The following is a 24054-nucleotide window of genomic DNA, read 5'->3' as shown; positions in this document are numbered from 1 at the left end:
TGGTTATCACATCCAGCCGGAACAACAGACAGAAACTACTGGGAGGTTGAAGAAGTTAAACATCATCAGTACAGGCCTATTTTGGTCCTACATGGCTTTTACGTTGTTGCTTTAATTCCAACAAAATTATTGGCGCAAACAGGTAAATCTATATTCACAATTTAGGAAACATAGACCTAAAAGCCCTGGATATTAAGTGGACAGTTTCCCTTTTAACTCTGTGGTGTGTGATCTCACTGTTAATCAGCTCTACAAAAACTAAAGGATGTCTTAGAAGTAAACATGGGCAACAGAAGGGGCCAAAGGGGAATCAAGCTCCCACAACTTTACCTCGATCCCAGCATTTCCTCTGTAATTAGTTATGTTGCTTATTCACCTCCAGCTGTGCCCTAATCAAAGAATGTGTGTGGAAATATAATTAGTATGTTAGCATAATGCACATGATAAAGAAGTACTTGTAGTTGTCTTGATCTTAACATCAAAGAGCGTGTTGTTTCCTTCTCAGGGCATTAGTATCATACAAATCTAATTACTCTGGCTATTGAATTACTGGATATTAGTGGATACTTGGAGCAAACACAAAGGAATGTCCCCACAGTTCTCCGGCCTTTCAGTGGAAAACAACCATCATAGAGAAAGGGGTAGACGTGAGAAAATGGTGGAACAACTTATTGAGAATGTTTGGCCCTCTGCTTCGCATTGAGGAACTCGGTTTTTCGAATTTCACAGATCTCCGGCTGTGGTGAAACCGACCTGCCCAGAGCAGACGGTCCCTTGACCTCAATATCTGAAATAGCATCCAGTCCATTACCATGGCTTCGTTCTCTGACTAAGCTCTGAGACTCCACATGGCGAAGTGCAACATCAAGTTTAACACAGCGGCGGCGGCAAAACAGCTGCAGCGGCGGCGGCGATGGTGGAGGCAGCAGCAATCCAGCCTAATCCAAATGAATCCGGGTCTCCCAGGTTTGTACATCCTGGTTGGAGGGTGATGACTGCTCTGCTCTGCTGGGGTGCTTATCTGCTCTCAGTGGTCGGTGGCTGTACGGGTCTTGTGTTATCAGGGCTCAGCCTGCTCAGGGATTGGAGGGCCCACGGAAAGTAAACATAGAACCTGTCTTTGCTTATCGGTCCCAAGAGGGAGAGAGTGTGTGTGTGCATGTGTGTGTGTGTGTTAGGGAAACAGAGATGCACACAGAAAGAGCGAGAGAGACTTGTTTCCATGGCAACCTCCTCCTTTAACCCCCACCCCCACCCCTCCCCTCTAGAGGAGAACCCTGGTGGTCTTTGTGTAATGCGATTCCACTAGAATGCACTGTGGATTAGAGCTGCACTGCCTTCGGGCCCTAGGCAGGGCAACAGTGAAGACATTATTACCCAGATCAAATGCTGTAATCACTAGGCACCGGGGGCTTTCACATCCATTGCAGATAAAACCTAGGACTGGCAATACTCAGGTGATTAGGGGATTATTATTCTGCATTTCAGCACGGTGCCAGTCCCTCGCTTTTGAAAAAAACAAATGATTCTCAGTCTGATGGACGGGGGGGGAGGGTGAAAAACAGAATGCCAGCTGAAAGAAGCAGCCAGATTTCTGGTGGACTGTGATCAATGCCTGGCAGCTAAAACTGAAAACAACAAAAAAAACATTCACACAGTGGTTTTGCCTGTGCAAGCCCACGTATTGGCATTACAGACCCTCTCTGGTTTTCTGTCGATTCTTGGCTCTAACAATTAGGGCAGAAGTAGAGAATTGGACAGTGCTCTTATGTCTAGAGCTGCTGTAAAACACTTAGGCCACTCTGCACTGTAGTCCTCCCCTAAATAGAACAGCGCAGCATGGGCTTATGCATGAGAACCTGCTGAAAGCCCTCTATTGAGAGGTAGATCAGTGGAAGGCGAGACAATGACCCCTCAGTGTCCAGCAATAGGCACTCGGAGGTACAACCTTTCATCTGCAGATATTCTGCTGTTTGATTAAGTGAGGAAAAAAATTCTACTTGAGCAAGGAGCTTAAGCATCAAATGCACACAGGAAGTACACACTTCAGCAATGTGGGAAAAGAAAGACTATAGCCTTTAACAAATGAGCCCGTGAGAGCGGAGCATGGCGGCTGGCTCCATGCTGAAAGCATCCGGCCCTGCTTTTATAATCTAACAACAACATCTCTGAAGAGGCAGCCGTATGAAGGGCTCACAGCTTCACACACACAGAGTCCTAGAAGAGCCTTGCACTGGAGTGGAAGGACTGGGCCATTCACCTCATCCTGCCCAAAAGTACTTAACTACCAAAAGACCTCTCCAGAGAACTCGAGAGCAGTGTTTGCGTCATGTTTCTGAAGTGGTACTGCATAAAATATCGGCCTTATTGTATCACTCGCAGTTGGGTTGTTTGCTTTCTGTGCTAACGCTGCCCAAAATAAGGTGGTAGAGGACGGTGACCACAGTCTATTAGGCTACATCGTGACTTTGTGAGCTGTTAAGTTAAAGCCACAGACTGATGTCCATATGAACCTCTTTAACTGAACCCTCTTTCTCTCATGGCTGCAGTTCTCCTTAGACAGTTGTCAACTCTTATCTGGATGCATTTACAGTTGTTTACTGATGGACTTCCTTTTACGGTCAAGCAGAGCCTGTACATGGTGCAGCTGCAGACCAGGAGCATGGGAGCACGCTCACAAGGCAATCAAAACCTTAACGACACAATTTCTGGTTTTTAGACGAAACACGTCGAACCAAGATACATTCAGCATGGCAAGACAGCCCGGGTCAACAATAGCAGCTGCTCTAGCCAGGTGACGCTCCCTGTCCCACTGCAGGCTACAGCACAACAACAAATATTCACCTCCCTCTACAAATCTAAAACCACCTGTAATTTACTTATTTGCTTATTTAGATGAGACGTTCGATAACAGAGGAATATACCAGGGAGACACAGCGAGACTGGCTCTGTCCAAGACAACAAAAACCACCACAATACACCAGTTAACACATTTCTGTTGTTACTTAGGCGCAGTCATTTATTAGAATCTTGTCATTAACATGGGATTAGCCAACCAGCCGAGAAAGCAGGAAATTATTGCAACCACCCCAAAAAAAAGAGCAGTAATAGTTTACACTTAGTTTTTGAAACAGATTAAACAAGTGTTAATTACTGAGTTGCAAGTCGGTGGATTTTGCTGCTTTCAAACGGAGCCTGGCTGCTAGTTGCTTTTAGTCTTTATGCCAAAGCTAAACTAATCCGATTCTTAGAGTAGTTTGTTTTGTTTGGTACAGACATTTTTAATCTTCTTTTACTAACTCTTGACAAAAATGCAGACGCATATTTACCAAAATTTCAAACCCTTACTTTAAAACAGGCAGCAGTCAGGATGATTTTATATAAAAACAGTTTATTGATTCATCAACAACTGTCAACTGTACAATCCTCAGGGATGACGACACTTGTATGCTACCCAGTCTAATGTGTGTTTATGCAGAGACCAGTCCCGTCTATGAGAAGACTGTAGTGGAATATTATGAAATACTGAAGAAAGCAAACAGCATACCCTAAAAGTCAAATGTGGTCGTGGCTTTGCCTGCCACCATTATGAGTAACCATGTAGGTGCTGCACATTAGTCACAGAGAGTCAAACAAGAGAGGCAATAATGAACTCTTACAGACTGATGACTAAACTGCTGAGTGGAAAAATGAAGATTCATACAATAGTCGTGTTACCAGACTGAACTCAAGTCTCAGCTGCTTCTCCATGAAACCCATCAGTCCCTCAGTAGATAATGATCCATTTTAATGCTACTGAGAGTAGCCAGTGTTCAGGGATAGGTCTTCATTTCAAAAGCTGAATTTCTGCTCATCAGAGCAAAAGGGCCGAAGTAACTGGAAACCCTGATTTTCTCCATCTTCCAGTCTGAAAAAAAGGTCATTTCCAGAATTCTCCACTGTTAAAATCCATTGGACAAACGTCTGTGTTCTGTGTTACAGCAAATTGCGAAGAAAAAAAAAAAAGCTGTTGTCAGGGAGAAAAAAAAAATCCAAATTAGATTTCCGAAAAGGTCATTCTGGACAACCCAAGTGAAAAAAAGCGGAGGAGGGGGAAAACTGAAATAGAATATCCTCTTACAAAGTCCTAATCTAATTTCCATCCCCAGAGGGAACAGAGAATCACGGAGAGAACAAGAAAGAACCATCACAAGCGTAACTGGACACCAAAATATAAATCTATAAAAGGCCTTTTATTACTCCATTATGTACACTTTTCACAGGACCTCCAAGGAGAAGCTCCAAATGAAGCGCCGCTTCTAGTTGTGTCATGGAACTTTATCTCCACATTAAAAAGGACGAATAAAAAAAGAAATATCCAACAAACAGAAAAACAGCAAGACATTATTTTCTTCTTAGTGCCTTGGGGCTCTGCACTCGCTGTACAAGTGAGGAAGGGCAGAGCCGAAGGACACGGCATCCAGGGCCACATGGGCACCGATGTCCATTTCAGTCTGGCACTGCCAAACCTCCTGCCCACCTGCCCACCCCCCCCGGGGCTGCAGGCAACATCCATGCTGTCTTTGTGAGGGAAGGTAGATGGAGTCTGTTGTTCCTGAGCATGAACATGCTCTGATCCAAAGCAGTCCGCTCTAGTAGATCACTTCGTACACAGTGGCCTTCTTGTCACCAGAGCCGGTCACAATGTACTTGTCGTCCGTCGAGATGTCACAGCTCAGGACAGATGAGGACTCCTTGGACTGTTTAGAGAAAAGGAGATAAAGAATCAATTTATTCTTGGAGGGAGTTAACCTGCTCAACTGCATTTGAAGTTAAATGGAGAAGATTAGCTGACTACAGGGCAAGATTAGATTGCAGTTACATCAAGTTCTGGCATGATGCCACTCAGAAATACATCTTTGTCAGGTCAATAATTCAGGTTCGGTTTTCACTGATTGGAGAGTCCTGTCAGGCAGCGGTCGCTGTGTCCTTCCTCTCAGAGACAACGGTGCATACTTTTGGCCTGGCTGCAGACAGAGTGTATTGATCTACATACCTGGAATATGCTGGCGCCATAAGGAGTCCTCCAAGCATTCAACAGATTGTCCTTCCCAGTGCTTACAAACCATTTACCTGCAAAGAACAACAACAGTGCAAATCAGGATTCCTTCAACTAAGAAACATGCTGGAAAATAAAAACTGAATGAAGAGTTGCCAGGTTTGTAACATTGACAACGCAAGCGACATCCTGAAGAAAAGGCTCTGCACTGTTAGCCCTAAATAAAAGGTCTTTAAAAAAGGTCAGGCTAAGGTCCCAGTATGGTGACTTGCAGTCAGTTGACATCATCATCATGTGTTCTTACCACAGTAGGCGAACTTGAGAGAGAGGACGCAGCTCTCGTGCAGGTGGAGCTGATATTTGTCAGGCTTCGAGTGGTGGAGCACCTCCACGTTGCTGCTCTCCATTCCCACGGCGAGCCACTCTCCGGTCGGACAGTAGCCCAACGAGAAGATCTGGAAACGAGACGGAAAGAGACACCATTTAGGGCCGGGTGCGTCATGTGCCTGTATATACCTTTATAAACCGGTGCAATGATTGCGTGCCTCGCCCTTTAGAGCCAAATGTCTTCATTTTCAAGATATATCAAACTGTCTGTGACTGTGACTAATGAAACACATCTATGGAGGCCGCTAACAGCCATGTTCCTTAGACATTAACAACGATGAAAATAACAATGAAGAAGATTCAGACCCAGACCATGTGTCTATTGACCTGCTCAACAAGGCTCAGGAAGAGACAAGGGAAAAACCAAATGTATAAGCTATCAAAGGTTTTGTTATTTCGTGTCTCTATCTGCCTCGGAGGCAATTCTTTCAGCTCTTCACAAAAACCCTCAAGTCTTAGGTGGTTGTTTTCTGAGAGTTTTGAGTTTGTTTTTTATTTGGCCCATTAGGTCTTGATGAGTTAATCTGTGGGTGTTTTCCATCTCCTTCATGCTGCTGATATTTTTCTGTGCTGTACCTGTGATGTGAAATCATGCTGCTGCAGCTGTCGCCCCTCCCTCAGATCCCAGGAGCGAACAGTGTTGTCGAGACCGCCTGTCCACAGCTTAGTGCCATCGTGGGATATGTCGATACAGCTAGCACCATCCGTATGACCTTGGAACTGCCTGCAATCAAAGTCAGACGGCATACAAACATTTATTGACACCCTCGTTTAAAATTACTCACACATAGCAGCAATCCTGTTGAGGGCCAAAGCCAACACAGACTGAATAATTATTTTATTTCCCCACCTAACAAGAGTCTGGTTGTGCAGGTCCCAAACGGCGATGTTTCCATCACTGCAGCAGGAGAAGCAGACTTTGGCATCAGGGCTGATGGCCAAGGCGTAGCATGCCGGGGCTGAGGAGGTGAGCTCAGCCTTGATCCGGGGTGTTTGAGAGGCCAGATCCCAGATGGTCAATGTGCTGGCCTCCCCTCCAACAATCAATGTGCGACCATCAGGCAGTAGCTTACAGGAGCGGATGTAGTTATCCCTGTTCTGTTGCACAGAGGACAAAAACGAATCAATAGGTGTTCAGGGCAGTGGAGCTACAGATGGATTTAGGAAGAAATCATTGGGAGAGAGGATGGAAATTGTTCTGTCATAACAAACCAAACTGAGGGGTTTTCTCCAAACTGGTCTGAACTGAGTGGACAAGTTTTTAGTTTAATGCATTTACGCATTTATTCGGTCAGTTAAACATTTCATGTATCATTTTTGGGAAAAAATTGTTTGATGTCTATACTTTTTTCCCTCAGTTCTTGCCAAAACGTTGTTCTATCAAATACAAACACTAACTGTCCTCATGTCAAACAATAGCTTGTGTATAAAAACGGTTCATTCCCATTAAATACACTAAAAGAAGTAAGCGGAAAGATGTTAAAAGTCAAACGTGAGTCTGCAGCCTCCTCACCAGACAGTCCAGTTGGGACACAGGACTTTTGCTGCCGGGCTGGCTAATGTCCCAGATTTTGACGCAGCCTTTGCCACCAGTGTAGACGTGGCGTGTGGGGTTGCTGATGGTAACAGCGCACACCACCTCGCCGTGGCTCAGTGTATTGATCTGACGGGCGTGGCGAGGAATACCGGGGCCAATCAGGGCATCAGGTGGGAAGGGCACAGGCTGCATCTGACCATCTGCACTGACGTGGAAGGAGTAAGCCCTGCAGGAAAAGACAGAGACATGTTAGTGTCTTACATCTATACCTTGCTTTAAAATGTTTGAGATTAACACCTTAGGTGAGACACTTACGGTTTGCCTCCAGAAATGGATGTGAGGCTGGCTGGAAGGCCTGGTGCTCTCATGTGGGTGTGAGGATCAAACCCCTGAAACGCAACAAGAACGATTTTAATAACACATTCTAGGTGATGTCAAATACAGCTGCATAAATGGGCAGAAATGATGTTACCATAGGGGAGCGTCCGTAGGCTGCAGCTGCTGCAGCACTCATCTGAGGCGAGATGTGCAGACCAGCATATACACTAGGACTAGTCAGACCTCCATTCATTTCATGATGGCCCATCATGGCAAAGGGGGTAGGGTAAGAGCCTGCGATGGACAGAGGGGTACGCAAAGCTGGTGCCGCTGCAGACAGAGACAGAAGAAGGATATTGGTATGTTGGCATAACAGTATATTGGAAGAGGGATGGAAAAAGATAATCTCAGTTGCTATGGGAGAAAAGAGAATGGTGCCAACCTAGAGCCTCCATGCCTGGGGGTTTGCCCAGGATGGGCCTGAGGCCGGGAGTGGAGCTGGTGCCCGGGGTGGGGGCATCGTTGCGGGGGGTGGGAGTGTTGGACTTGAGGCCAGGCGTGGAGGATTTGTCATTCTGCCGAGAGGGAACGAGAGAGCAAGAACATTCATAATCCCGGGAACCCAGGCACTGTGCAGACAATTTGAGAGCAAACTGAACTTAATCCAATCTAATTCTGACAACACTCATAGTCCTGTAGAGCCAAAAACTGCTATTTATTCCAAAACCTATTATGGCCACAATGGAGATGGGGCCGTTTTTTATCCCCTTACCACTTTGGCTGTAATCTTTTAGTGAGGCAGAGGGAGAGAAAAAAAAATCCTGGAATAGTTAAATACATTGAGCTATTAACAGAGGAGACCTGACTGATCCTGATGCGGGACAATATTATCCCTGACGTTTAGTCATGCACTTAAAGCACTGACAGTCATTCCTAATCCACTGCAGAAAAACGTCCTAGATTTATTTGCACATATCCCTTTGCTCGCTCTGCAATTTAAGCCCCTTTCTGTCCCAGTTTGTTAGTAACTCTCTTCAGGTCTTACATGACTGAGCTCCTTGGCCTTGGACGACGGGGTGCTTCCAGACGACGCCACTGATGCAGGGCTGTTGGGTGTGTCCTTCTTTGGAGGGCGGGGCTTATCAATGCCATTTTCAGGTGGAGAGTGCACCGGGCTGGCCCGCGGAGTGGTGGGGTCCTGGTGAAACACAGAGGGGAAACAATTTCATATTCATGTGTTTCATCTCACACGACAACCACATGTGTCATTTACTATTTCATGCTGCACTGCTTACCTCATTAGACACATCTACCACCAGGTCATCACTTTTCTCTCCGTCACTGTCCTGTAAAGTTAATAGGAAAATTAGTCACCTCGATAAATCTTATTTAATGAAATCAATGAAATATGTCTGACTAGGGGAAGGCTTAAGGAAAACTTAAGCCTTCTTCAGACCTGCACTCTGTAAACTGTCCGCAAAAGTCCAATTGGAACTGGACTTTTTTCTGATGTTTGCCTTTAACAAATGAACAACGCAGCAGGAGATTCTCTGCTGTGAAGTGTTAACAACAACCCGGAGATCTCCGGATGTTAAACTAAGGGCTGGTGCAGGAGGCAGGATGCAGGGTATTGGTTTAGTTTTTCTCAGTTTTGCATGTGTGGCGTGTTAGAAATGTCATCAACACGCCTACTCACTCGTGGTGAAACATCCGGTGAATCTCCTGCTGTGCTCTCACATTGGCTTGGAGTTTGTTCTCTGGGCTGACTGGAGAAACTCAAGAGAAAGTCCAGAGACTCTCACTCGGCCATTTGTGTTCTCACATACAGCCCCTCGGGAGATTATCTGGAGTTCAGTGCACGTCTGAGAGCATCTTGAGTGTATTTCTATGAACGTAGATAAGTTCCTTCAGTGTCTTACATATCTGCTCATGCTGTCCTTCTCGTCCACTTTGCGTTTCTTCGAGTCCAAGCTGTAGTCAGAAGAGCTGCGGTGCTTCTCGCTGGCTGTGCGTAGGCTTTCCGATGGGGATATAGAGTTATTCTGCAAAGGGAAAACCAAAACACTTTTATTACCGTTTTGTCTTCCATCATAAAAAGAAAGCAGTGAGTCATTCATCCATTGCACATCCACACAGATCACACTATGCCAATGCAAATACTAAAAACATGCCTCATTCACAAAACTAAGGATGCCGCGGACTCTTAGAATGCAGCTGCAGGCCTGCTCCTAGCAGTACCCTGACACCAGCCAAGCCCGACCTCACACACAAGCCTGTCCCTGGCCACGCAACAGAATGGGCCGTTATCTGAGGTGAAAGGGAAGGGGGCTTGTTTTCTGAGCAGGGCTCCCTCCTCCTCATAACTGCACAACAAACAGCCTCACAGGGACATGAGCAGTGTGTTGTGGCTGAACAGAGGGCCTTTTCTCTGGAGTCAGTCAGGCTAAGCGTGAGAGAGAATGGGGAGGAGAGACAGAGAAATAGAAGGGGTGACTGTATGTTGTGGGCATCGGGCATCAATTGCCGCAGCGTGCTTAGGAACCATGTCAGCTCAGGCTTTGAGCTCAGATAAAGAAAGAGAATCTATATCCTGCCAGTGGGCACGGCAGCGTGGGACTGACTGCTGCTTCTTCATGGAGCCTGCCTGCCCACACAAGCTGGGACAGCTCACTCTGGTCGCCAGCAAAATTGGAGGAACTAGGCAGCTTTCCAGCAGCTTTCACAGGAGTTTGCCATTTGCCTGCAACCTGCCAAGTCCTCCTGATTCCCCCCGTCCCCTTCCTCTGAGGACCAAAGCAACGACACGGACTATGTCAGCAGCAGCCCAGAGACGTGAACAATGGCCGATGGACTAGCAGTCTGGGCAAAGGGCCACTGTCTGCATAATGGCTGACTTTTAAAGAGATGCTTAGCGTGACTCATTAACCAAAGTCACCACTCTGCTATCAGATGACCTGGGACAAGAGCGCAGAAACAAAACAGGCCTGCTAATCGCCCCAGGAGTTCCATTTCTTCAGACATGACTGCACCCATTCAGCCAGGCTGGCCTACAGAAACACAATCTCACCGGCCCATCACAAGCCATCAGAGATCGCAGCCATTCAAATCAAATGCTTTAGCAGCTCCAGCCAGACAGGGTGGAGAGGAAGAAAACAAAAACAATCCTCCATTTTTTTTGTTCATAAATATTCATCACATGCCGGAGAGCAGAAAAAAGAGGTGGTAAACAATGGAGACAGAAGAGGGGATAGAATAAATCCTTTAAGAAGGGGAAGTCCAAGTCTTCCTGCAAATGTGATGAAATTACAAGACTTCTAATCTCTCCAGCATGATACCAGTCATTTCCGTTCTGGATTAAACACACAGGATTTACATTTCAAACTACTTTTTACTGACAGCAGATTACAACAAGGCACAGAATTCACAGTAACATGCAAAGCAAGAATTTTTACTTAAATTAAATGTAAGTTCATTTTACAATGAATTAGAAAACCAACAAGCCTTGCAAATAAAAATGTATAAATACAGTCGTTGTTTTGGACACTCACCGCGTTCTCTGTATCGCAGACATTAAGATGGTGGCCGAGGTGATGATGAAACCAAGTGGAGCAAAAGAGAAAACACACATCAGTTAGCGTATCATAACAGATGCTTCTGGTTGAACGTGTGAGAATCATCTGCAGGGCACATGGCCCCTCTTATCACCGTGTGTTCGGCTGTTGAATAGCTTACACAATCATGGGCTGGGAATGTACCAGCTCATTACCCAGACAGAATGTGAACAGACAGGATGTGCTGCACACCTAAGGGCCCTAGGATTCGGCTCTATAGAGTGAGAAGCACTCCGCACCAAATTGGCTTTTCCTTGTTGAACATCTATGTAACAATATTAAAATTAATACACATTTTCAATTCTTCTAAACAAAATGGTTAGCCGCTTATGCCTAATTGGACAGTCATATGCCACGCGAGTTCAACTCCTCACCTCTGTGCTCCAGATCATGATGGTTTTTCTCATCCTTCACGGGGAGGTGGGCTTGGCTGCCCAGAGCGCCAAGTGCAAGCAGTCCTGATCCAGCGCTCGTCACGGGCGGGAGGCTGGGCGGCTGCAGGCCCGAGGGGTGAGGTGGCATCTGGAGCGGAGGCCCGTGAGCGGCATGGGAGAGGTGCTGGGCCTGGAGCTGCTGCTGCTGTAAGAAGACAGGGGAGACAACCAGAGAGAAACCGAGTGGGTCGGAGGGAATAAGCAAGGCGAAACCATACACTAAACATGAGGCTGATCAGTTAAACCCCACATGATATTAGCACATTCACACATCTATTACTGTCAGGATCAGACAGCAATCCCCTTCAGTGCTATTTCCATACCAGGCCAGGGTAGCATAAGCCCCGGATCTGTGCCGAGGAGAGTAGAAGTTGTGACTCACAATGGTCTGCTCAACACGTCTGAATGCATGAGGCGCAGGGCAGGAGACGCTCAGTCACACAGCGTTAGCAGTGCACGATGAGTCAAAAGCAAAATGATGGGAATATTTGTCATTCTACATTTATGACAGAGAGAAAAATCTGATTTACCCACCGCTTCCCACAGAGGGAATATTTCACTTTGGGTATACTAGCGCATTTCAAACTGCAGCACCACAGCCCTCCTCACTCCTCTGCCACCAGCGAGTTGAGCAATCCTCTTAAGGAACATGAAGCTGTGTGGGAATCTGTCAGCCTGTGGGCTAAACAACTACCTGTTTTTTTAACGCTTCAAAACCACAGCAGTCATCTATTCACTCCTCTCATATTCACATTCTTGGATTAACAGAACATGAATCATTTGCACACCCAAACTTAAAGAGACTGAGGGAACAGTAAGTGCTAGAAGCTGGCACGCCTTCGCTCTCACTCTGAGCATTCGAGTGTGTGCGTGGGTAAGTTTGTGCATGTGTGTGTAAGTGCGTGTTCAACTGGAAGGCTGCACGGGAGCCTGGGCCAGGGGTCCCATGCTGGCACTCACTCAACCCTCCAATATTCACCATCAATATTTGAAAGGCACAGGGAAATGGATGGGAGTTAAAAGGCACTCAGCATGGAAGTAAGCAGTTTAAAGCAAGGTTAAATAATACTTAGCTGAGACACCAATAAAAACATCAGCAATTTATTACTCGTCTACAAGCCCGCTGAATTATTCAGCTGCTGTTACAGCATGCACCTCCCTCCTTTTACAAGACGCACTTCCATCACTGACCATTTATGGAATAGTAGGCCATTTTGGTCGTGGTAAATCACAGCAGTGCAACAATGGGGTGAATGTACCCAACGCATAGTTAAAAATACATCAACTCAGAAGGAATTTGCTAATAAATTTCGTTTTCAAAACAGATATTCACAAAAGGGCACATACTATAAAAATGAATCATATCTGGAGGGCATTTTAATTGCATCTTGCTTTCTGCATTATGTACCCTGGGGGAAGAGTGGACTAGATTGGAATATAGTATGGTTTTTAACTTGCAACCTTATCCTTTGCTCCATAGGACAGATGTCAATCCAATTACAAAATATATACCCAGGGCAGAGAGTGTGAGTGAGACCGGAGAGCTAGCGAGAAAGTGAGTGTGTTATAATATTGTGTCCATGAGGGAAATTAAGGAGCCAGTTCATTGGCAGGGGAGAGCCATCCTTGCTCATTGTGTTTAATGAGGCACTGATGGGTAATATGCATGGTTGATCAGCAAGAGCCCTCATTAGAGGGCCATAAATGAAGACAATAATAAATAAAGAAAGGAGTCTGGCCTATTTCCTCTAATTTAATATGTCAAGATAAAGACCTACTCTTTGCCCCTTTTTTCTCTCAGACAGAGTGTAGCTAAAGGAAAAAATAAGACCCACACACAAAGGCAGAAGTGAGCAGATGTATTAAAGTGGTCTCCAGTGTACTGACTAAACTATTGTGAAATACACAGCACTTGGGCAGGAGAAATGCAACAAGCACTTCAACCCCAGACGTGTCCATTAACAACAGTATGACATATCCAGATATTTGTGGATGTCACTGACCATGAGTGCAGGGTAGTCAGTTTGCTGGAAAGGAGGACAGAAAATCTTCAGGGCAATAGCTGCCCTAGATGTTTTCTTTTCATTATTGTTCACTGAAATCGATGGGGTCACAAAGAAAAATCTTCTTACTCATTGTTCAGCATCCATTTAAAACAAAGCCATACTGTGGGTTTATCCAGGTTGCCACTTGCAGGGTACTGTGGGCTTATCTGGATATTTGTATGTGTTTTCCAGTCCAACAGGAAGCAGCACCAGTCAGGTTCATCTCGACACGAGCAGCTGCCCTAGTTGCATCCTATTAATGGCCCTCAGCCCCATCAATAAGGCATGCATCTGGATGCTGTCTGTCTGCCTGGCACGCTCTTTCACCCCACCTTGCTTTACAATATGCATGAGGATTTTGGCATGCCTACAGAGCTCCTCGATGAATAACGAATGGCAGGGTATTCGTAAAACATACAGTAGCTACATTTCCACCTCCTCTGACACGAGCGAGCAGCATGACTTGGGAAGAGGCCGGAGTGTTTCATAAATCAGGGCAAGGTGCCAAACACTTCCACATAACTGGGATCAGGAATTGGCGAGTCAGCCTTCTGTGCCGTCAAATAATCTAAAACATGTAGATTTTTTAATTATAGATGAAGACCAACAAAAAGTCGCGTTGAAAACATCACAGACACAGGCAGGAGCCACAAACCAAAGTTGCTTTCTTAGGGAACAACTGCTCCTTGCAGCTGCTCTGCTTCGGTGAGAGTGTAATAAAGCATCTGTTTCAGTCCAGCAGATAAAAACAAACAGCTCTCCACCACCTATTGAATTCCACTATGTGCCGAAAGTCATCAAGTCAGCCTTCTGGACAGGCCTCTTACGCATGCTAAAGACTCCGCAACATTCAACTGTAGTAATAAGATCACTGATGGCTGGAGCTTTGTATTGAGGGTGAAACCAATCACTTCTCTTTCAGGAGGGCCGGGTGAGCAGCGCTGATCGATGAGGAGCAGGTGGTATTTGGAAGCCGTGATGAACACCATACAGCTCGGTGCAGCAGTGTGCACAGAAGAGAGCACAGCGGCAGAGTTGAGACTGCTGACTGCTGTCTGTACCGTCTCTGCTCACGCTCAGCCCTCTAATTCCCACAGCTATCCAGGTCAGCAGTGAGGGATGAGGCTCCTCGTTAAAACCTTAGCCAATTAAAGCAATACGTGCTGCGAAGGGGATCTCAAGAGCTCTCAGGCTCGCATTTATAAACACACAACGAGGCAGTGAAGATGCCACCGAGACCAGAGCTGGAACAACAAACAGGCTCTTGAGGGCTACACTTGTTGTGTATATAGTATAAATTTATAGGTGAATATGGCACAACACGAAAAAATGAAGACATTCGATTCAAGAAGAGGCAAATCTGCACGATAAAGCTGTTTTCAGACATGAACTGCGGGGGATGTCGGCGCAATGGAGTCCGAACTTTGTCTGGAGTTCGCCTTTCACATGCAGCAGGAGATTCTCCGGTCAGACGCGTTCACAACAACAAAGTAGTCTCTGGAGTGTTCAGGCAGGTGATGGCACACCATACAGAGGCAGGATGTAACATATCAATTCTGCTGTGGAGGTCACAGGTTTTTTGTTTAAAGCATATTGAAAATTCTCAAATCGTGTTTTCTTTCAAAGTTGAGGTCTTCATCATCTACATGTATGGCACCTCTCATGTGTTACAAACGTCAACCCGCCCACCCACTCACAGTGAATCTTCTGAATAATCTCCTGCTGTTCTCTAAAATGGGCTCATGAATTTATAAAGGGGAGCTGGCAGGAAAAACTCTGCAGCAACTGACCCCGACATTTGTGTTCAGATATCTCCTGCGGCAATTCCAAGTGATTATCCGCAGGTCAGTGCATGTCTGAAAGCAGCTTAACTTTAGCAGGTGAAGCATCGCATTATATCAACAAAATACTCGGAAGGCTTTTATCTGTAAAAATACAATTAACACCTATTGATCATATTATGTGCAGATTTGCCTATAACCAAGGTCAAATAAAGGAATAAAAAGGGAGTATACACACGGTTAGAGGCAGATTGGGAAGTCCACGTACCCCGATGATAGCATTCAGCTCAGTCATAGTAACCTGCTTTGCCCGCTCCACTGCCTGAGCCACCTGCTGTTGGTGCTGTGGGGAGACATTTACAAAAGATTATTGGGACAAGTTCAAGTTCACGACAAAAACATAAGTCCCAAAGTGCTTAGCCGGAAACTGATTTGAAGTAGCATCTTTTGAATAAATGCAACAACAAGTATCTCAATTTGAGCATTGAACTGTGACATTGCTTGGGAGCCACATTGAAAACTCACCTCTTGAGACAGGAAAGGCATAATTTGAGCTAGAATTGCGTTGAGCCGTTTGGCAATCTCCGTCTGCAGAAAACAAAAAGGGGAGCAAAAATGAGATGTTAAAGTATGCAACAGACAGTGACTTCATATAACCCCGCCTCTAATGTTTACACCGATTAAGTCAATTGCTGCGGCAATCAGAACTGCTTGACTCGACATCCTCTAAACAGCGTGATATTGACATTTGAAATATTTAAAACATTAGGAGAGCCCAGGGGGATGGAGCACAGCTGTGCTGAGAGTGCACTCCATGCTAAACGGATATGAGCAGGCAAAGTGCTGCTGAGTTGAGAGGATCCTCTCTCGCTCTGCCCTTCTTCCCCTCAATCTGCAACTGTGATGTCCTGCAGTTAACCTCCGAGTTAAACCACAAAACCACACCCCAGGAAGTGAGGCTCACTAACCAGACTGCGCTGTTTACTTACATGTGAAAGTGAAGGCAGCTTACATTAAGGGTTTTAACTGCAGATTGAGCAAAGATTAGAAACCATAATGACCTCCAGGGTAACACACCTCGACTCTAGGATCAATACCATTAGAAGAGAGCCTACCAGCCTGTAAATGTAAGGGGCGCAGAGCTGGAGCTCCGCCCTCCCAACACTGGAGGCCAGGCACTGCAATCAGCTGCCCAGCGCACCACCCTGCCAACCTCCCATCCATCCCCTCAACCCTCTCTCCATTCTTCTGCTTGTCTACCAACTGCCATGGCAACGGCTGCAGGCCTATCTTGCTGGGATCATTATGCAAATGGCACCTCTGCTTGACCGTAACAGGCTTTAAAATCATATTACGTGCTTGGAGGCAGGTCATTAAATTGAATTTTCAGCCTGTCGATCACATGAAAGTAGCCAATGAATAGTGGAAAAATAAGAGCAGGGGGAGGAGGTGTGATCTGACCCCCTCTCCTGTAAAAACACTGCACAGTCAGCTTGCTCCGCTTCCTCTATTCTTCCTCTAGTTGGGAGACGAGACTCTCAGGTTCTAGCTCGGCACTGGGAGCAGAAAAATAGCAGTGCCAAAGCTACATCATCTATGGAATTTATGAGCTGCAGTTCAACCCAGGGCCACTGCGGAACACAAACACATCACAGGGATTTTCTCCGATTTTTCATTTGGAGCTGCACACACAATGTACTTTGCAGACTGCCAGCTTATTTATTACACATGGCAGAAATGCCAGGCAGTTTTGGCAGCCAGACACATTACCTCTGAGCCGAGCCAGAGAGATTGGAGAGTAATGTCCAACAGAACGAGACCCGCTGACCCAAGCTGCAATACGGATAGCCACTTAGCCGGGCAAGCCAGCAGGACAAACAACCAGCTAAAGATGAAATATCAGATGAAACCACGTAAAGCCTGGGATCAGAGGCAATAATGTGAAATAAATATGTGGTAGCATGTGTTATGGAACAGTGCATGAGATAATACTGATTATAAATTGATTACTGTCTGCAGACAAGAAGGACAATGAACCCAAGTCTCCTGTGACGCACAATAAATGGGACCTACAACCAATGAAGCAATGGGAGAGTTAGATAATGGTTTTATGGGCATTAGAATTAATGCAATGTAGTAAGTGCTCTAGCAAGAGCTCAAGAAGGCCTTCAGAAATAGTTGAAAAGCTACCGATGTATAATCCATGTTTGTTGAGATAAGCCATGTCAATAGCAGTCGAACATTTGACAGGATTTGTGAGAAGGCCTTGAGCGAAAAGTCCATTTCTCTGTAGCTTAGTGTCATGGTGACAGCTGGCTGGGAGAGGTCAGGAGGTGGCTGATCCACTGGGCCTTAAACAACTGGCAGCCTCCCCAGCCTCACAACATGTAAATACATGGAAAAGGCATCAACTCAGCTCACCACTGCTGTCGCAATAGATATAGTGCAGTGCCGCGAGGATTTTTTTTGTTCCACTGGCAGATAAAAATGGGGCTGTTGCCACTTTAAGCAGATGACAGCTTGGCCCTTGAGAGGCCAGCTTTGCGCTGCTGCTACACAATTACAGGTACTCGGACCTGTGTAGCACCACTTTAAGAGCACTCTCAGGCTGGCTTGTCAATGCTGTGCAGAAAGGTATTCGCCCGTTGCTATCAGCGGCAGCGAAATGGAGTGGAGACACTGATGAGTATTAAATTCAGAGGGAAAACAACTGGTGGCTCAGGTCACATGATCCATTTATAAACGATACTTGACGAGTCAGATTAAGAGGGCCTCCAATTTGTCCAAGATGACGACATCGCCCGTTTCCTGATTTTACAATTAGGATGGAAATTAAAACAAGTACTAAGTGATGCTTGTTTCCACTTAAGTGACATGTTAAGTCGTTCCAGGATTAATTTCTATTTGTCATTTGAGGTTATCAGTATTGATCTCAGGGAAACCAATAGCCTGCCTGAAAGACTGCACGAGTCTTTACAATGATTAACCTCGTCAGCTGTCATCTGTCGAAAGACGGCTTCAATCTTAAGACAATAAACCAACAAAAACAGCAAACGTTAGCTTCATGCTAAATGTTAAAAAACTAAATATAAATACTCAATTCCAGTGCACTTCCACATGACAGCAGTGGTTGATATAACAAAGTAAATTTACTTTAGTAAGTAAGTACATTTTTCATGTATCTGTAATTTATATTTAGGTAATCTTCACTTTCACTCCACTACATATATCAACAAATATCCATACTTTCTATTGCATTGCAAAGCCTTTGTTATTTTATTTAACTAAAATTGTAAGTCTTCCCTCCACCACTGCATGACGGGAAGCTTGATGGGAAGGAGGGTCACTTTTCACTGCACGTCTCTTTTGTATGGACCCTGCTGACAGTCCGCTGGCCGACCATGTCAGCTGTGATCCTGGGATATGGCAGATAAGTTTGCTACTTAGCAAAAGCTCCCCACAGCCACGGCTCTCATGTCAGTGTTACAACTACAGGTAACAGCCAAATCTAACTGAGCCTCACCGACACCCGGGCCCATAAACCCTGTGCAGCTCTTGGAAACAAGCAGCAGATGATGGTGATTACTGGCTGACATCACGCAGCAGAAATTAGCCTTTTGCATCCACATACTGTCACGCCTGATAGACACGGATCAGATAACACTGCCACATCAGTCCATCTGAGCTGCGGCGGTGTGTGCATTCTGAAATCTGAATTATGTCCCTGCACAGTAATGAAAAAGGCACAGTAAGAGGAATGGATTTCCTCACTATGGAATAAATAACCTGGCAGGAAAATAATATGCCTGTGTGCATCCAATAATCTATCCTCACCCTGCATGTTAACCACTCCCCCATCTTCTCCTCCTCCCCTGCCCGGGCCTTGAGGTGGGGGAGCTGCACTGACGGGCCCACACTGTTTGCTCACAAACACTCCGTTCAGCAGGTTAGGGCCCCACTGATGAATTATTCAAGCACTTCCATCAGCTCTGTTGAGGTTCCTGATAAAAGTCAGGCGCTAAAATGGATCAGTCGATTAACCTGTTTACACAGAGCTGGGCTGTTGCCCCTCCCCCAACTCTATTCTTCAACTTGTCTCCAGCTCCCCCCCCCCCCTCTGGTTGGCGATAAGTGCCTGACAGAAGCTATCAGAGCAGCCAGAGCCCTGACAGACATGTGGCAGTGTGACACAGGGCCTAGGCACTGATGGATCACCCTCCCCAATCCACCATGCCCCCAATACTGTCGTTAACCAAGCTGCGCTGTCACGAGGCAGGGGACCGCCTCGCTGGTTTAAGAGCAGCGTGCATGGGAATCTCAGGATTACTCATTCATACAATCTTTATCTCTTTGAGCATTGGTCTGATTGATCTGTGGAGCAATCCCAGATAGGATCTTATGATGGAGATAAGGGCATAATAAGGGACAAAGGGGCTTTTGCCCTGCTCTTGTAATTACTGTTCATTTAAAAAAAAAAAAAAAAAAGGCAGACCTATCAGCAATCCTCTCCTTTTAATCATGAAGTCAAAGGCCGAGCCTGCCAAAGTCTACCTTTAATCTTATCAAACGGCTGAGACAAATCCTGTCTTTACACCACTGGCTATCTTCAAAAAAGTTCTTAGGAATTATACAGGTGGTGATACTGCCTTGTTTGTTCGCAGCAGTTCCACCTGTTCACAGCCTATTACCGCTACTCTGCTCAGAACAGTTCACAGCCAGTGAGCAGCTCCTCCTGGGTCTCGTATCCCCTGACGCTGCGGAAAACCAACCAGCTGAAAAATATGAGGAGCATGAGGGTACCTACCTGTTTGTGCATCTCTATGTTCAGCCCGTACGACATCTCATAATACTGGAATGAAAACAAAGATGCAATTGTTATTTTAATAAAGTTGACATCAACAAACATGTTGTCCAAATTTTTCATTTCTTAAACCCAAAAATTTGTTCAGTAGTAGCATTTGTTTATTTGAAAACTCATAGGATTTCACAGTAAAAAAACAACAAAGTAAATGTAGCCACCAAACAATATTTGATTATTGATCACTGTAATCACTACACTGATTACATCATCCCAGGGTTTCAATATAATCCATCTCCTGTGAGCAGATGTGATAAACTACAATAAAAAAAACAGGAGTTCTGAGCAGCTGACAGCGAATATCCAATAAATCTATATTTTCTCTTTTTTTGTTTATTGCGTGGGCACAGAGAAGAAAGGGCCTGACTTATTGATCCCCATCTTAAGCTCTCAGATCTCCAGGATGTCTGTTTACTTAGCGTAACACGATTGCTCAACACTTGATATTTCAAGCCAGGTCAGTCTGTCTGGCTGAAATGTAATCCGTGGAGCCCACAAGTGGCAGCCAGGGCAGAAATGGCTTTCCAGTCAGCGTCTATTTGATGAGGCCAATGCATTATTCAGTCCATTAGCTTCTTCGAAAATTACTCTCAAACAAGAGAGCCATTCTGTCTGAGATCAGAGCCCCACAGCCGTGGCGTAACCTGACACCTGGTGCTGGCTGTGGGATACTTTCCTACATGTTTACCTAACCTCCTCCCTGTCAGGCTGACATGTTGTTTTCCTCTGAAAAGAATGTTTAACTTAAGCCTGCGTCTATTGGTTTAAGTCATCCCCAGTGTGTTTACCTGGGACAACAGAGCGCGCTGCCACGGAACAGCCTCCTGCGTCACGTCTGAGCTGAATTCCTGCATCATAGGCACACCTATGTTTTTATAAACTGGTGATAAATTAAAAGGGATATTAAATAAGGTTCCCGCAGAAACTGTCTTAAGACTTCTAGCAAAATAACCTGCAGCATGTTCCTGTGTCCTCCATTTTGTTTGCTGTGGTGCATTTTCCCACACACTGCTCTGGCCCTCCACCATCGGCTCACACCTAATTTATGGCCGTGCATATGTCTGAGCGTGTCTCCTAGGAGAATAATCAGATCAGCACACACAGGGGGCAACGCTGCAGTCGACCCTTGGAGATCAGGGGCACGCTATAATGGAGCCGCAGCCCACAGCCGCCTGCCTGTCAGGAAGCGATCCCCCGTAACAACCAGCTACATCAAACCCCCCCTCCCCTGGGGGCTTTCACAGGCCTGTACCTGACACTCAGCCCGCCCTTACTACCACACAGGTGATCACAATAGTCTGTCTCACTCCACCCCAACTAGATCTTCAACAAGCCTTGCAATTTGGAGCCATAATTGCCGCCTATTGTAACATAATCTTACCATGACATAGTGGCGTTGCATCTCCGTCTTCTCATTGGCCAGTTTGTCATACTCCACCTTGAGACTAAAATAGAAGGCAAGGTGTCAATTTCAGGCTTCTCTATCACTTCAATAACACACACACTTAACCACTTGACAGCCGTGTATGCAAGGGAAAAAAAATGACATTTTTCTCGCTCATGCAGACGTCAACAACCAACTATCGCCCTTTAATATTCGACAGAGAGTCGGGGTTGACTCCGTCTTTCTCTGGTGATGTTCTCTGTAATCAGTACCTGTGATATTGGGCTTGCAGGAACTGGAATTCATCTTTAATCCTGTCACAAGACTCTGCTACTGTGAATTTGAAGCCAGGCTGACCGGGCTGATGTGGAGGCTGTAAGAAGGATGTTAAAAGACAGGGGGGAAAAAAGAGAAGAGAAGAGAGAAATCACATCAGACGAGCCCAGCACCAGTGGGAGGACGTGTTCCTCATCTCAGCTCTCACATTAGACGCACTTTCAAGATCACATCTCTTCTGCAGTTAAGCGAGACATTCTGAGCAGGTGGGTCGGCCTCACACCTCCACAAGCTAATAACATGACACAGAAAGGCTTTCACTCGACCAGAATAATGTGAAACCCACTTTCAACAAAAAAATGAATTGAAAACCCACCACCTGTCTCCACATATTCAGCAGTCATGTGTTAGTGCACGGCTGAGTAAACATCTCCAGGCGTGCAAAGCCATCTGCATCCATTTACCACTAAGTGCGTGTTCTGATGTAGGATAAACGCATCATAATATGACCATATAGAAATTTGATGAGCTGCATTATGAGGGTTGAGAAAAGACGCTTGCATGGACAGGAGAGCACAGCCGGGAGCCATGTCAACAGCGTCATGCGTTGTCACAATCAACATGTAAAGCTCATATAGTGAAGTATACAGAGGAAGGGCATTTTCTTACCGGATGTCGGCCTTGTGGATACATCTTGGGGGGGAAATAAAAACCCTCTCCTTTGTTTATGTCTCCAGTGTGCAGGTCGTTTGGAGGAAAGATGGTTTTTCAGATGTGCTCAGAGAGAGGGGGAGGCGGGGGGCAGGGGAGGTCGAGCAAATCCTGTGTTGGAAAAAATGACGCGGTTGAATAATAACATTGACGAAATATAAAAACATAATAATTTTAAAAACCACAGTTAATAAATAGTCCGGGCAACAAACGGGCTACCAATTATAAGGAGGAATTAAAAAAGCTGTATACTTGCTAGTCCTCGATGACCTTAAACCCAAGATCTAAATACAACAAAAAGAAAGCTACACACAATTTAAACTGACGCAAACACACGCACAGAGGCTGCTACTTTTTCGAAGCAGAATTGTGCGTTGGACCCGCTCCCCGTGTGACTCAGTCCTCCCCCGTCGCCCGAGCACAGCCCCCCGGGTGAACAGGACGTCCACGGGCCGGTCGGAGCCGCGCAAGCGAGCGATGGCAAGCGGCTACATCCGCTCCCCCCTTCCCCCCCCCCTCAAATAAAAAACACGCCGAAAAGAGAAATCAACAGCTACGTACCCGTGCGCGCCGAGCGTCCGTCCGACTTTTTCTTATTCCTGAAGAAGAAGGGAAGCAGCAGAGCAGCCTGTAATTCATGCATTTAATCCAACGTGAGCGAGCTGGATCCGGACAAGCATCCTCTCCCTCTCCGGAGCGCACCCGGGCCACACTGGCGGAGAGCAATGTTGGCGCGGTCGTGCTCGAATAAAAACTAGTTTCTACCTCCGAGGAGTGCGCGCCTCTCCGCCGCCGAATAATCCCGCAGAAAAGAGGAGGAACAAATATGAAAAATACGCCTCCGAAATCCTGTCTTCCGACTCGAGCGGGCTTGGTGGATTCTTTAAAAGCGTAACACGGTCCTCTCCACGATCTCGCGTTTCCCCCCCTCGGTCGTCCAGCTTTACTCCGGTTGCCACACACAGGCACAAGGCGAGGAAGGGGCCGAGCTGCCCGTGAAAGCGGCGCGATCCGTCCAATCGGATTACTGCGGAGGGAGCCCGCTCGCGTCGGCCTATCGGGGAGCGACGGCCCCCACGTGGGGCGCGAGGAGGCATGACATCATCCGCGCACGGATCCACAAGGCGGCGGCATCATCATCATCCTCATCACCCGTGTCCGACAACAACAACATGGATGTGCCGGTGGTGGTGTCTGAAATCTGACAAATCCTACATCCAAGCTTCATCTTTTATAAAGTTGATGTTATTGGGGGGGCTGGGACCACCACCAGCGGGACGGGGGAGGGTGTGTGTGTTGGCGTGGTTGTGCGTTTGTGTGCAACCACCATACTTCATTTTATCCCCATACAAGGAAGCAGGGGTGTGTGCGTGTTATTCTGTACAACGTTATCATAAAACGTGTAAAGAAACAATGATCGGGTTCAACTTCCCCTCGTCGCACCGTGAAGGACACGATGCTGACCAATCGATTGTCGATAGCCTCCGTGTTGACGCGACGTGAGCGACTCCACGTGTTTGTCTCTTTTCGAGTTTCTCGTGACCCCCCCTGCTCCCCCCCCCCCCCCCGGGATGCGTGTGCGGCGGCTGCACTGCGGGGACCGGTGAGGGGGAGCGGAGAGGAGACGATGGTCTTTGTCTGATACGAACATATGAACATCAGCCATGTCTGAGC

The 24054-nt window shown here is 46.3% G+C and overlaps 1 protein-coding gene across 1 annotated transcript; it reads right to left on the bottom strand.

The window, feature by feature from the left end:
* Positions 1–3371: 3371 nt before the first annotated feature.
* tle3a (TLE family member 3, transcriptional corepressor a) lies at positions 3372–23344 on the bottom strand. The gene is made up of 21 exons (XM_062390008.1): positions 22942–23344; positions 22339–22491; positions 21666–21766; positions 21391–21454; positions 19956–20000; positions 15677–15739; positions 15420–15494; positions 11266–11470; positions 10829–10836; positions 9200–9322; positions 8576–8626; positions 8326–8478; positions 7723–7855; positions 7435–7610; positions 7278–7351; positions 6939–7188; positions 6276–6523; positions 6002–6149; positions 5343–5493; positions 5036–5112; positions 3372–4739 (listed from the first exon to the last, which is right to left on the bottom strand). The coding sequence occupies exons 2-21, from the start codon at positions 22360–22362 to the stop codon at positions 4632–4634; spliced, it is 2277 nt and encodes a 758-aa protein (XP_062245992.1). The 5' UTR covers positions 22363–22491; positions 22942–23344; the 3' UTR covers positions 3372–4631.
* Positions 23345–24054: the final 710 nt, after the last annotated feature.

This window comes from Platichthys flesus, chromosome 6 (genome assembly GCF_949316205.1).
Source record: "Platichthys flesus chromosome 6, fPlaFle2.1, whole genome shotgun sequence".
NCBI classification, from domain to species: Eukaryota; Metazoa; Chordata; class Actinopteri; order Pleuronectiformes; family Pleuronectidae; genus Platichthys; species Platichthys flesus.
This window is presented reverse-complemented; position numbering and strand designations above follow the sequence as displayed.